Genomic DNA, 15,167 nt, shown 5'->3' on the forward strand with positions numbered 1-15,167 from the left:
CAGAGAAACCCAGTTGGACATTTTAACCCTTTTAAGGCACAAGTGACACATGTGTCCCACAAATAAAAATTATGCTAATTTTCTTATTTTGTAATGAGGGGCACGAAACTGGGTTTAAAATGTACCGACAGTTTGGATCTGTTCATCCAAATTGTCAGTTTCCTCATGATACTTGTCACTCAAATGGATTTTAGGAAGAATCCAAGTGAACAACCGCTGAATTCATTGTGTACCTTAAGGAGTTAAAGACCCCCCCCCCCCCCCCCCCCCCCCCCCCAGTTTAAAATGTTTGCATGTAAACATAATGGATACAACACTTACATTCTCTTAACTAACATATGCATTTTAAAAAAATACATACAAATCAGACTTTTAGACATTTAGTATTATTTATAGTCATATTTTTATACTTTTTTGGTTATTTTAGATTGATTTTAATCTACATTATTCAATCAGTGGTTTACGATATATCAGTCATATATGCTGAAGCTGAGAAAATCAAGGCAAGGTCTATGTATGTTTTTGGTTAAACATTTTAGTAAAATATAATGATGTTCTACACCAGTGTTTTTTTTTTTTTTTTTTTTTTTTTTTTCCCCATTTATTACAGCCTTCTTCATATTCACTATGGATTGTTGAGAGAGCGAGTTAGGGTTTGTGTTTAAGCAGTTTGGGAATTATGTGCTGGGGCCTGCTGTTGAGGGAGAGGAGTGGAGGAAGGGAGAGGGAGCAGGAGAGCGACTGCCCTGCAGCTCAGTGGAACGATGCCCAGTGCTGAAGGACAGGGAGGGGAAAAGCACAAAGGAATAGTACAAAGGGAGATCAGGGTGCTCTTTAAGCACACACAGTCTCAGGGTGTTCTTCTTTTAAGCATGTGCAGTTCATCTGGAGTCTCTCTGCTCAGACTCTGAATCTGCCAGCTCAAGTCTCGTTGAACAGGCAGTGCAACTTTATGTATATTTACGACAGGGACAGACGGACAGGTGCGGTGTGACACCACTGGGCATTTTCACTGTGCGATTCCGCTAGCCCACACCCAGGCACACGCGGTATGCACTACGCCACTGACTTTTCTTACAATATTGTTGAAAAATTGAATGGTACAGTAGTTGTTAGTACCACATTGTAGGCCAGGGGTATTCAATTGCATTCACTGGAGGGCCAGATAAGGCAATGTCCAAGTCTTGGTGGGCCCCAGAAAATTCAGGGGGCTACACCCCACTTTGTGCGGGCATGCATAAAATACATTCAGATAGTTTTCAGGGTCAGAAGTGGACCATGGTGAACAGCAAGCATTTAAACAGAAGTATTATAGTTTAAGTATAACAGAAGAAGTAGAAGATGTATAGAAGTTACAGGAGAGGAGTAATTATTTGCAGAAATTAAATAGTAATAGTAAACTGAAAATATAAAATATTCAACCTTAGGTTATGGAGTGTACTAATGTGAATGGGAATGAATGTGCACACAGTGTGTGTGATTAAACTAAAGTTTATTGATTGAAGGTATCTTACATACAGAGTGTTATAAACAAAGGAGGAGAAGGGTTATTACCAGATAAAATGCAGTGATCGTTTGTTCCTGTATTATGGAGTGTGTCAAATAAATATCTCTTGTTAGGGGACATAAATACCCTGTAGATAGCGGCGACCTTTCAACCGTGCGTATCTGCAACTAGCATTTGTAATGGACAACTTTTACAAACACCTGTCTACTTCTTCCGTAAAGAAAAATAAAAACATTAAAAAGCATGGCCCCAGGACTGAATTTATCTTTGCTGTGCACTAAGTTCTGTGCCACTGGATGTCTTTTGAGATCGGTGCAGTTTGTGTCATTTACAATGTCTTTGATAATCACAGACAATAATCCACAGTGAATGCTGGTGTGATTTGCCACTAGAAACGCTAGTTTTAAGTGGTCATTTTGTTATTATTAACTGTGAACAAGCAGCTTTCTAATCTATTAAATATTTCCTTTTTAGGGGTTAGTAAATAGAACTTGAATATTATTATTATATTTGTATTTAGCATTGTTGTTGTTTTTCCCCCGATGTTTTCTTCCCCTTTTTAAGAATTTGATTGATCCCTGCTAGCCATAGTAGTAAATTGGTTTAATGTACGTGTTTTGGTGCATGCAAAATGAGGAAACTGCATGTAAACGAGGGTGCAACATTTTAATAAGCGATTAATCTCCAGTTGAAAAAAATCACTATTCGTAATTGTATTAAGTTTAATACAGACTAGTCATTTATTATTGTTGTACTGTACTTCTGTGTGTGTGTGTTTACGTGCTGTGTTTGTCTGATGTCGTTCCCGTTGTTTGTAATTGTGTTCCCTTCCCCCTCTGTATTTACCGCCATTGTTTAACTCTGTCTCTGTGGCTGTGTGACCCTAGCCTGCGCGCAGGGCATGTTCTTTGTCTCCCCTGTGATTGGCCCTTCCTGATGTATCAGTCTTGTAGTGTGTGGTCTGTGTCTCCCCTGTGATTTAGTCCTGTCTAAAAGTCACTATGTGTTCCTATTGGCCCAAAGTGTGCAGCTGAGGACCAATGGGATGTGTGAGTTTTGAATAGAGTAAGCGGGTCTGGGGTTATAAAAGGCGCAGCGATGCTCTGTTGCAGTGATTGTCGTGGTATGGAGCAGCCGACAGGGAGCTGTGTGTGTGACTGAGTGCTGAATAAAGCATTTGGAACATATATATACAGTGCCTTGCAAAAGTAGTCAGACCCTCTCAGTGCAATATTAGTCTGTGTGCAATATTAGTGGTTCTCATGATTTCAGAATAAAAACACCTGTCTCTCTGAGGTTCATTGGTTAGGTAGTGAATTTCAAGCAAAGACTCAACCATGAAGACCAAGGAGCTTTCAAAGCAGGTCAGGGATAAAGTCATTGAAAAGCACAGATCAGGAGAAGGGTACAAAACAATACTGAAGTCTCTGAATATCACCGAGCACAGTCTACTCAATCAAGAAATGGAAGGTGCATTGCACCACCCAGACACTGCCTAGATCAGGCCGTCCCACCAACTGAGCAGCCGGGCAAGGAGGAAATTGGTGAGGCATGCCCCTGTGAGGCCAGTGACAACTGTGAAAGAGCTACAGAGTTCAATGGCTTACATGGGAGAAAATGTGCATCAGTCAACAATATCCAGAACACTTCACAAAAGTAGCCTGTATGGCAGGGTGGCAAGAAGGAAGCCATTACTAAAAATAAGCCATCTCAAAGCCTGCATGGAGTTTGCAACAAAGCACCTGAGTGTTCCTGCAAAAATTTGGCAAAAGGTGTTGTGGTCAGACAAGACGAAATTGGAACTTGTTGGTCCAAATGCCAAGAGTTACGTTTGGCGCAGACCCAGCACAGCATATCTCCCAGTCAACACCATCCCTACAGTCAAGCATGGTGGTGGCAGCATCATGCTATGGGGATGCTTCTCCTCAGCAGGGACTGGAAAGCTTGATAGGATTGAAGGAAAAATGGATGGAGCAAAGAACAGGCAAATACTAGAGGAAAATCTGTTTTCAGTCTGCTAAAGACTTAAAACTGAGGCTAAAATTCACCTTTCAGCAGGAGAATGATCCAAAGCACAAGGCCAAAGCTACAGTGGAGTGGTTTAAGAATAAGAAAGTGAATGTCCTTGAGTGGTCCTGGCAAAGTCCTGACTTGAATCCTTTTGAGAATCTGTGGAAAGACTTAAATTGCTGTTCATAAGCGATCCCCAAGCAACTTGAGAGTTTGAGCAAATCTGCCAAGAAGAATGGGCACAAATTGCACCAAGCCGGAGTGCAAAGTTGGAAGAGACTTACCCAAAAAGACTAGCAGCTGTAATTGCTGCCAAAGGTGCTTCTACCAAATATTGAGTTGACGGGTCTGAATACTAATGCAATCAACATATTTCAGTTTTCTCTCTAGTTTTTGCTGACATTTACTGTAACTTATCTTACCCTTTAGAAGTCTTAAGTTTGAGCATTTAAGTTTTAAATAAAATATTAAGTTTAAAAAAATGTGTATGCATCAATTGTGCAATCAATGTGAATGAGGAACGTGATCAAGAGGAAGATGGATGGTCACAAGCCATCAAACAAAGCCGAGCTGCTTGAATTTTTGCGCCAGGAGTGGCATAAAGTCACCCAACATCAATGTGAAAGACTGGTGGAGAGCATGCCAAGACACATGAAAGCTGTGCTTGAAAATCATAGTTATTCCACCAAATATTGATTTCTGAACTCTTCCTAAGTTAAAACATTAGTATTGTGCTGTTTAAAAATGAATATGAACTTATTTTCTTTGCATTATTCGAGGTCTGACAACACTGCATCTTTTTTGTTATTTTGACCAGCTGTCATTTTCTGCAAATAAATGCTCTAAATGACTATTTTTATTTGGAATTTGGGAGAAATGTTGTCAGTAGTTTATAGAATAAAACAAAAATGTTCATTTTACCTAAACATATACCTATAAATAGTAAAACCAGAGAAACTGATAATTTTGCAGTGGTCTCTTAATTTTTTCCAGAGGGGTGTGTGTGTGTGTGTGTCATTTTATATATATATATATATATATATATATATATATATATATATATATATATATATATATATATATATATATATATATATATATATATAATAATTTTATATTTAAATGTGTCATACACACACACACACTCTGAGTGTACAAAAGATTAGGAACACCTTCCTAATATTGAGTTGCACCCCCTTTTGCCTTCAGAACATCCTCAATTCGTTGGGGCATGGACTCTACAAGGAGTCGAAAGCGTTCCACAGGGATGCTGGCCCATGTTGACTGCAGTGCTTCCCACAGTCATGTCAAGCTGGCTGATAGTGGATCTCTACTCCACATTGTTTGTTCCATCTCATCCCACAGATGCTCAATTGGATTGAGATCTGGTGACTGGGCAGGCCACTGCAGTAAGCTGAATTCACTGTCATGTTGGTGGAACCATTCCTGGACAATCCTATGCTTGTGGCATGGGGCATTATCCTGTTGAAAAAATCCATTAGCAGGTGGATACACTGCTGCCATGAAGGGATGCACCTGATTGGCAATGATGTTCAGATATCCTGTGGCATTCAAACGTTGCTCCACTTTTATCAAGGGGCCCAATGTGTGCCATGAAAACACACCCCACACCATCACACCACCACCATCAGCCTGCAGTGTTGACATGCGGCATGATGGATTCATGTACTCGTGGTTTTCTCCATATCCTAGTCCTCCCATCAGCGTGGAAAAGCAGGAACCTGGATTCATCAGTCCAGGCAATGTTTTTATCAGTCCTTCAGTGTTTTTGTTCCTTAGCCCACTGCAACTGCAGTTTCTTGTGTTTTGCTGAAAGAAGTGGAACTCTGTTAGGTCGTCGGGCGGGACGACGAGCTGTGCATTCTTTTGTGGGTCTTTCGGGACCAATGTTATACTGGACTCTCAGTTGACTAACTGTAGCCTGTCTTGCTCTGCACAATTCGTGTCAATCTCCTTTGGCCTCTCTCATCAGTGAGATGTTTCTGACCACTGGCCTGCCGTTGGCTGGATGTCCTTTGGGTGGTGGACCATCCTTGATACACACGGGGAAACAGTTGAGCATGAAAAACTCAGCAGCGTTGCAGTTCTTGACACACTCAAACCGGCATGCTGTTGTGTGAAATTTAATTACTTTAAATTTAAAAGGAAGTTGATGTGGAAGTAAATAAGACAATTACTTCACAGAGTAATTTTAAAAGGTCCTTTATTATTTCACACACACACACACACACACACGCAGTTACATACACAAATGCTATACTGCGAATAACGATATCCCTAACGGGACACAACCCAACAAAGTTACATACAAAGATTATATTAATCACAGATGAATACAATCCATGAGACGCAACTGAACTAATTCTTACCCTTCCAAGCGGATCGGGAGAGCCCTTCGACCCTGGTAAGAGAAAGCAGCTGTCTCCAAGAAATTACCGAGCAGGACTGTGCGCTAATCCTCACGGCTGACTCTCATCAGAGCAGGGGAGAACCCTGTCCTTTATAACTTACCAAGTTAGGCTTTTGCATGCGAGAGGGTAATTGGCCAAAACACTCCCTCGAGGCTCGGCCCTCTGAATAAACCATTCCTTTCCCTAGAACATTCTAACAAAAACAAGTTATATAAGATACGGGGTTATTATAGGGCAAGGGCAAAGATGAACTCGAATGCATTTCTAGAACTTTCTAGAACACACTTTTTTTTTATTACACGTGCCTGGCACCTACTACCATACCCCGTTTACCTCTGAATGGCGCACACAGACAATCCATGTCTCAATTGTGTCAATGCTTAAAAATCCTTCTTTAACCTGTCTGCCCTTCATCTACAATGATTGAAGTGAATTTAACAGGTTACATCAATAAGGGATCACAGCTTTCACCTGGATTCGCCTCGTCAGTCTATTTCATGGAAAGAGCAGGTGTTTCTAATGTTTTGTACACTGTGTGTGTGTGTGTGTATAATATATTTAACATCATGCAATCAATGAAACTACAAAATGATATTGCAAAAGTCTACTGGAAAAAACAATAGTAGTACAGTATTTCATGTTAGATTTCGAAATGTCACATTTGTCTACAAAGCGATATGATCTAAATAAAACACTGGTTTGTTTTTCAAAGTTTATTTTTTCTGTCATCCTATATGCAGATGTATGAAGTGAGCGATCAACTTAGCAAAGAAATGTATAATGCATTGCTGACAGTAAGTAGCCTACTAATGAAGTGTTAGAAAATATCATTTTACAGTCAGTTATTTAGTAAAAATAGTAATGAACTACAGAAATAATGATAAAAAAAGCAAAAGCTGATAATGGTATTAAATTGGCTACAGGAAGAATGCTCATCAGGGCGATGTATAAACTATTGACCTGTCCTTGTATGAAATATGGGAGGGATCAAACACCTTTAGGGTGCTTGGAGCACCTCCATAGACAGTTTTAATTCATGATTTTTCCTGTCAAGCACATATTATCACCACTTGGCTGTGATTGGTTAATCCACTGACGGTACTATGTGGCAGCCAGAAAAAAAAGGCTTTGGATTCGATTTGAGCAGCACCGCTTAGTGTCACCGCGGGACTAGAGGTATCGTCCCTCTCTAATCTGTCCGACACCATATTCAAGCAATGGCAGCGATACAGCTGGTAAAATGATTCGCACGCTGCACCTGTCTGTCCCGCTTCAGCACCTCCATTTTGTGGTTGACGCATTAACTGGGGTAGTCTACTTTTATGCTTGAATAAACTGAAGCCATTTTGATTTTGTTAATGGTGAGTGAAGGAGTATACAGTACTGTTTAAAAATGAAGGACTGTGTCTCCAGAGTGGCGCATCTAGTAAAGGCACTCTGCCTGGAGTGCAGGATGTGACCTACAGCTTGGAGATTGCCAGTTCGAATCCAGGCTATGTCACTGCCAGCTGTGGCTGGGAGTTTCCAGTGGGCGGCATACATTTGGCCAAGCGCTGCCTGGGCTGGGAGAGTTAGGTCAGGTGGGGAATCATTGGCTCACTGTGCGCCATCGACCTTTGTGGCTGGCCGGGCACCTGCTGGCCTGCCTGTGCAATGCAGAACTGTATGGTCCTCCGACCCTGTAGTTCTGTAATGCCTTCACAGCTGGCTTGCAGTGCGAAAAAAGCAGACGGCTGACGGCACAAGTTTCTGAGTACGCATGTGCTTGTCTTCGTCTCTCCTGAGTTAGTCCGGGGGTAACAGTGGTGAGCTAGGTTGAATGATTGGACATTCCAAAATTGGGGAAAAAATCAGGGGTAAAATATTTGGCAAATCCAAATTAAAAAAAATAATTAAATGAAGGACTATGTTACCGCTAACAATAGAGGGATGTTTTAACGTGCTGCATTGAATTGACAACAGAACTGGCAGAAGGCACAGGTGTCGTTGTCCATCAAATCAAGAGTCCAAAGGCCCTTTGACCATTGTTCCATAGTCCAGTTTCTGGAGTTTTTTAGTCTTGTTCCCCTTTCTTAACAGAGGTATTCTTACTGCAACACATCTTTTAATTCCTGATTTGAAGAGTGACATTCGTACTGTTGATTTGGTGGACAGCGACACTTGTGTCTTCTGCCAGTTCTGTTGTCAATTCAATGCTTGTCGTCTTTCTATTCCTTAAGGATATTATCTTCAAGTATTGCTCATAATTGTTAGACGGTTTTTTGGGTCTTCCAGTGGGTTTGTCAATTACAGATGTTTCTCTGTACTTGTTGATTATGCTTTGGGATACCACACCTTGAAAATTAAGTGATACAAGCTATTTCACTCAATATTTTTCCTTCTTTATGCCAGATATAATAGGTTATATGTTTATAATAGTAGGAAACACTAGTGGAGGCTTTTGAGTAAGTTGTTGATGCTCATAATGCATCAGAGCAGTGTAAATGCCTGGATTTGCCTGAGTGAACAACATATGGCGGGGCCCTGGGTTCACAGTTCTTTTAATCCAGTTCTTACTTGATTTATTTATTTTTAAAGAGTTGCATTGCCTGCCAGACACTCTATTGATTGTGTCTGCATTTTAAATGTTACACAATGACAATATAATTTGACAAATGAGTGAATAAATATACAAAACCCACTCGCTCATAGACAGGGGTGGCTCTGCCTGCCTTACTCGCCCTCGTTCCCACATTCTTCCAGGACACAGCCAGCCATGTGCTCTTCCTGAACTCCACGACTGGAACCTTGTATTATATAATCGCTTGTGCTCGCACTGGGGAGCTGACTGGGTGCTGGGTTACATCATCACTTTATGAAGTGGTGTTTGGGTATTGGGCTGGATGTCTCCCTCTCCCTCTGTCTGTGTATTGATGATGTGTTTGTTCTCTACCCCCCACCTACAGGTGAGACACAGGATTTCTGGGCAGGTGATGGTTCTGAAGATGAACAAGCTGATGAGTAACCGTGCAAACATGCTGCGTGAGGTGCAGCTCATGAACCGACTGTCCCATCCCAACATCCTGAGGTGAGTCTTTCTCTCTCTCTCCTCAGATTTATTAGTTTATTTTCAAGTTACTGCCAAAGGTTAGATCTTCTAAATCAAGGCAGGACTTTCAGAAAAGCATGTCACTTCTTCTTTTGTGCAATAAAACAAATAAAAACTCAAAGTGTTTCTCATCTGCTTTGTACAAAATGTTTCAGATGATAAAGTACATAAAAAACCTGGCTTCGAGGAGAAATTGGTATTAGTTCATCATAACTTAATATGCTATAGTAATTTGAAGGGACAACTCCAGTAATGTTTCCTGTTTTTACTTTTTTATAATGCAGGTGAAGCTCCTGTCTGTTATGTCTTTGTTTTATTGTATAAACACAGTTCGGCAAACATTTTTATAAAAGTCTTGTTTGTTGAGAAAGAGAACTCCAAATGGATTATAAAGTGTTTGTGTCTCTCTCTCTCTCTCTCTCTCTCTCCATCTCTGTCTTGCTCGCTCACTCACTCACAGGTTCCTGGGAGTCTGTGTTAATGAGGGCCAGCTCCATGCACTCACTGAGGTATGATTTATTTAATTAAAGAATACAGTATTTAATGTGAAACTATTTAACTATAATCCTCGAGCAGGCAGGTTTCAAGGGAGGAGGAAGCCAGTGTCTACAGCTGATACTACTGAAAATGAAAATAAAATTATAATAAACTGCTTTCTGATAAACAATATGGAACTAAACAAATACTCTTTTTATAAAACAAAATATCAAACTTAAAAAAAAATGTTAACCCCTATGTTATAATGCTACTCCTATTCCTAACTGAGTGTTGGAAATTATACTGTAAGATGGTGGTTAAATAAGAGAACTACAATTCTCTGCGCCACATTAGAAACAAAATGTGAAAGACCGAAACAAGGAAGACCCTATGGGTTAGACACTGTTAAAATGGGCTTGGCTTTCACCAAGACCAAGACGAAGCTTTGTTGTAATATATGAGCGAGCCTTCCGTGCTTTTCCGCCAGATAATGTGGGTGTTCTATTGGCCCCCTGGCTCTTTTTCATTGATGTTAACTTCCTCCATCACCTCTTTTTTGAGGTCCCCAATTAGCCTCTTTCCTCCTCAACCAGAGCTAGTTGCTACTTCTCTCTGCCTTCTTGGGGAGAAGAAAAAGGGATAATATAGTTGCACACTCTAAATTAGTAGGGAGAGAAGGAATATTAAATTAGAGTAAGGATTCTCTCTTCATCACTGAAATAGAAATAATTTCCTTGCCCCGCCAACACTGAGCTGCTTCTGGAGGAAGTTTCCAGTCTTCCATCTGTCCTTGACATGTGGAACTTTTATGGACAACGTGACAAAAAATATATATCTATAACCACCACCGAAATAATGTCAGGTAATACTAGCCTAAAGGGGAGCCTTTGTGGGAATATTGTTTGCTCATTAAAGTTTCACCAGGCAGAAGGAATCAATCCTCTCTCCATTGAATGGGCTCATCACAGCCCAGAGGGCACTTTGTCACCAGCTCATAGCAGCTTTCCACTTGCCTAACTGTTAGGGTGTGGGCTGGGGTGTGGGTGTTTATGCAGTTTTGTGTGTGTTCATGTGCACTGCACCTAGGAGTGCATCATTGAATCATGATATTTTCTTTACATGATCTAACACCATGATAGAAGCATGTATCATTTGCATCGTGATACAAGACCAAAAGCACATGTCTCACTGTAGATCACCAAATGGTTCTTAAATGAAGAGCATGCATGTTTTATAGTTGGTATGGATACACACTTTACCTGTCTCTGATTAATTTTTGTCTTTCAACAAAATTACTCATTATTGAAATTGTTATTTGATTTTACTATGCATCATACAGACAGCCCATCAGGACTGTCCCATGTATCATGATACATATCGTACCTCAACCTCCATATTGTGATACATAATCTAGTGAGATTACTGTACAATTACACCCCTAACTGTACCTTTGCTGTAGTGTATCCTTGGGTCATTACCAGATCTAACAGCCACCACTCACTGAGGCACACTGTCACGCACAGTTTTGATTGGGCAGCCGTCTTCATTTCCCAGATTTTCATGCATTGGTGTGAACAGTATTTGTGGTAGGAAGAGAGTCATATACGGTTCTGTCTTTTGTCCAAGTTTAGCAGGAGGCAGGTACGACTCTGTTGACGTTGCTGTGCTGTGTGTTAAAAGAGATTGCCGATCCATTGAGCGCTCTCTCTCTTCTTAGCACTGCTGTTGGGTGGCTCTTGTGTTGGATCTGATTTGGATCAGTGCTCCGTGTCTAACTTGTAATCGATAGACAGAGTGGCTGGCTCTGAGGAAATCTCCCTTGCCTGGGAAAATGGGATGAACCTCCTGAGACAGGGTTCAAATCCAGATGTGGGATGACGAGGGAGTTCTGGGTTGAGCCCTGAGCTGACTGGACATGGAGTACTGATATAAAGTGCATTTTGGTTTCCACACTTGCATGCTGTAGTCTCCCATCGTTCAGACGCTTAGTGTGTGTGTGTGTTTGCTGTCGGTCTCTGCTCTGTGCTGAACCACTCTCTCTGTTTTTCCTCTCCAGTACATCAATGGAGGGAACCTGGAGCAGTTGCTGGACAGTGACGTCTACCTGTCCTGGACTGTCCGAATGAGGCTGTCTCTGGACATTGCCAAGGGGCTGCGATACCTGCACTCCAAAGGGATCTTTCACCGCGACCTCACATCCAAGGTAGGTGTTAAGAGAATGGACCTCATTCCTAGCCTCCCTTATAAACGTTCCCGATAGTAGAAGCACAACAAAGTGTAATATAACATAGGAAAGCTTTGTGAAGAATAACGTGGTACAGTAAAGTGCAAGGGTGTTAAGCACTCTGTCTTGGTTGAATTCCAAATAGACAGATGTCAAGTAGACTGGTTGACCACCAGCATTATCTCTAATTTTTATACTATTCGGCTCAGGTCCCCAACTTCTCTCTCTCTCTCTCTCTCTCTCTCATTCACAGAACTGTCTGGTACGCTGCGAGGATGGACGATTCAGCGCTGTGGTGGGAGACTTCGGACTGGCCGAAAAGATCCCCAACTACAGGTCAGTACTGGTACAGACATTTAAATCCTTGTACAAAGGAGAGCCTGGCTTTCTCTTTTCAGGTATTCCTATCAATATGTGAACTTTAAGCTCTCAGGTGAGCTGTTTTGAGTCCACCACTGCATTCCCATTTGGCAGACCGACAATGCAGAAGTGAATGCGGTCTCACAATGAACTTTAAAATAACTCAAATGAACTAGTTGGAGTTTGTTTCCCAAGTCTCCCCTGTTGTGCCTTGCCATGGTCTAGAACCCAGTCTCATGAAACCAAGTTCCAAGCCACAAAGTGGCTTTGTGTTCTCTCAGCTTGATCACATGACCACCTCTAATCTAAAAAAGCCACCAGAGAGCATTTATTTATCCAGTGTCACAGCTTTCACTGTTGTGTGTTTTCCCTGTTGATGTCCAGAACTCCATTAGCATGACCGTGCACTTTTACATTGCATGACTCTTCTGTACTTGATATTTATGGATCTCTGATATTGAGTGTATGATTGGCTCACATCCTCAGGGACTCGCATAAAAACAAATGACTGTGCAAGTCATTCTTAACTAGTGTGAAGAAATAGAAAGTAGCTGGCACAGATTTTATAGTTTATTACATCCCTTGCAATCTAAAATTTGTATAGAATTTCACAATTTATTTTTTAATGAGCCACTTTAGCCAATGCATATCATTCGGGGGGGGGGTTAACACTTTCAGTCTTGAATTATTTGGTCAAAATAAAGTTAAATTTAAATAGGGACTCCTTTTTATTGAGTAAACATAAGAACAGGACCAAAATAGTTTTTACATATATTTATACACTACCTCAGACTGGGACCTAGGAGTCCAGTGAGGTTCCAACATATGCCGTCGGAAGTCATGTTAAATACAGCAGTAAGATAAGACAGGACCTTAAGGTCCTGCCAGGACTGAAACGATTAAATGGTGGTTTGAAAATGACTCCATAAATGTGACAAAGGGCTCACAGTTGATGACACAGGGCCGTTTCCCTGAAGAAGTATTGCTCAATTGAACAGGCTTGATAGGCATGTCAGTGTACATTGAGCTAGAGAATATGAAGCAGTCTGGGCTTTTTTTCAGTTTATGAATCCTCCTCTGTGCACAGACAGTACAGGGATTGGATGAGTTAACAAGCATGTCAATAATGTGGCTATAACTTCAAAGTGGGAGCAATGTTGATGACCTAGACATCAGCAGTACGTACAGGACAGTATAGAATAAGAAAATGACAATGAATAGTTCAATGGAAATTGGATAAGTGGTATTTAAGACTCGTTATGTAAGCTAATTGAGGCATTCGTACCGCGGTTAAGTATATGTCTATGATTTGGCCATCCTTGGTCTTAATGGACACATTAGTCAACACTGCCACTTAGGTAAGTTTGTATAGAGCTAATGGAGCCCATGGCACCTACAGTACATTGCAGACTAGGGGATAGTCTGATTTTTATTGGCTGTGTACAGAGCAGGTTGTAACAGGAGTATCCAGGGTTAAACAGGATGAGATTTAAGTCATTCCTACACAGCATCTGGCACTATAAGCAGCTTTTGTTTGGCCCAGTACTGAATTGTGTTGAGTTCTTGGTAGTGGTGTGGTCCTTGTTGAATCGTCAAGGTAAAAATAGCGGACTTGTCAACTAGTCAACGATTTATAAAATACAGGATTTCTTTTTTTTAAATGTCTGATGCTCCTGTGTTCAAAAATTTCATTTATATGTTACTAAATTTCAACCACTACTGCACTTGCGTCCATCTGAACCTGCGTGCTTTACAACTACTTTCAATTCAAACAGCTGCACTAAAATATTGGCATTGCTGGTTTGCCACTTGTGTACACTTTAAACACAATAAAACATTGCTATGTCACTGCTGCTGGTGCTGAAGAGTTTGGTAGGTCGACTACCAGTTTCTGAGGTTGACGGTTCCTTTTCTAGAGTACAAGTCGGTTCTTCCCTCTAGTAAGGACCCCTATATAAGTGTCTGTCCTCCATATAGGCTGCCTGCTGCCTTCTCCAGTGCCTGTTTAATTTAGACTGCTGCACTGATTGGGTGGTACAGCCCTTCCCTCATTGTCCTGTTTCTTAAATTGGAGCTAGCAACATGTCTGCTGATTTTTAAAGAGGTGAATAGCCATCTATTCAGAGACCTCTCTCTCTTTAATTCTTTTCTTTCTCTCTCTCTCTCTCTCTCTGCAGTTGAGATTGCAGGATGTCTTTCATTTACACGTGTCTGTCCTCCTCTCCTTACCTCCTGATTTTATAATTGAAGCTTTCCGTGCAAGTACTTAAGTCCCATCTTTTAATCCTGTCTCTGATAGAATGGGACCAGTCTTTTAAAACGTGACTGGCTGGTTTTGAAAGCAGGGCCAGGCACCAGACTCCATGCATGTGTTTCGCTGCAGGTTGTTGGTTAGTTTAACATGACGGAGGCTGGACGCAAACTTGCGACCCCGCAAGCCGCACTGTGCAAAAGACTCGGGCTCATCTGCATTTATGGTTTTAGAGCTTTTAACCTCATTTCATCTAACCAACAGGGGACGGTACATAATCTGTAGTGGCAGGGAATCACACAACACTGCCTGTTACACAGACTATACCAAGGCACCCTGTAAAAAAGTTAACAAAATGAATTTGCTTAAACGCTACTGTGTTAAAATGCTGTCTGGGGGTTAACCATAACACCTACTACATTCTGTTCTCTTGTTTGTATATAGTCTCCTTTTTTTTTTTTTTTCAATTGAGGTAACAGTATGTGTCAGTATACATATAAATAGGGCTGCTAGTAAAGATACAAGTTGCCCATTTCAACACGGGTAAAGACACCTGAAATGGGTTAACCTCACTCTGGATTCTAGGATATAGTACCCGGGCTGGGCTGGGAAGGCCAGGGGCCAAGATAGTTTTGGAATCCTGGTTTGGGCTGTAATGCTCAAAATCTAGCACTGTTTGTTTTAATGTAGACATCTACTCTGGTTTGTTACCCTTTTATAAAAGTTTTAAATAATAATAATAATAAATAATAATTGCATAGCAAAGTGTATAATAAATAAAAGAACAGTGAAAGCATGGCTAAGCGTAGTTAAGGTCA

At 41.0% G+C, this 15,167-nt stretch overlaps 1 protein-coding gene across 3 annotated transcripts in view; it reads left to right on the top strand.

The window, feature by feature from the left end:
- The window catches only part of tesk1b (testis associated actin remodelling kinase 1b), a 45,933-nt gene that overhangs the window by 18,057 nt on the left and 12,709 nt on the right, over window positions 1–15,167 (top strand). For all 3 annotated transcript variants that reach the window (XM_041218574.1, XM_041218584.1, XM_041218594.1), the window contains exons 3-6: window positions 8,895–9,016; window positions 9,498–9,546; window positions 11,571–11,717; window positions 11,992–12,074. In XM_041218574.1, coding sequence (XP_041074508.1) covers window positions 8,895–9,016; window positions 9,498–9,546; window positions 11,571–11,717; window positions 11,992–12,074 — 401 coding nt within the window. The remainder of the gene's footprint in view (window positions 1–8,894; window positions 9,017–9,497; window positions 9,547–11,570; window positions 11,718–11,991; window positions 12,075–15,167) is intronic.

Source organism: Polyodon spathula, chromosome 2, assembly GCF_017654505.1.
Source record: "Polyodon spathula isolate WHYD16114869_AA chromosome 2, ASM1765450v1, whole genome shotgun sequence".
In the NCBI taxonomy this organism is placed as follows: domain Eukaryota; kingdom Metazoa; phylum Chordata; class Actinopteri; order Acipenseriformes; family Polyodontidae; genus Polyodon; species Polyodon spathula.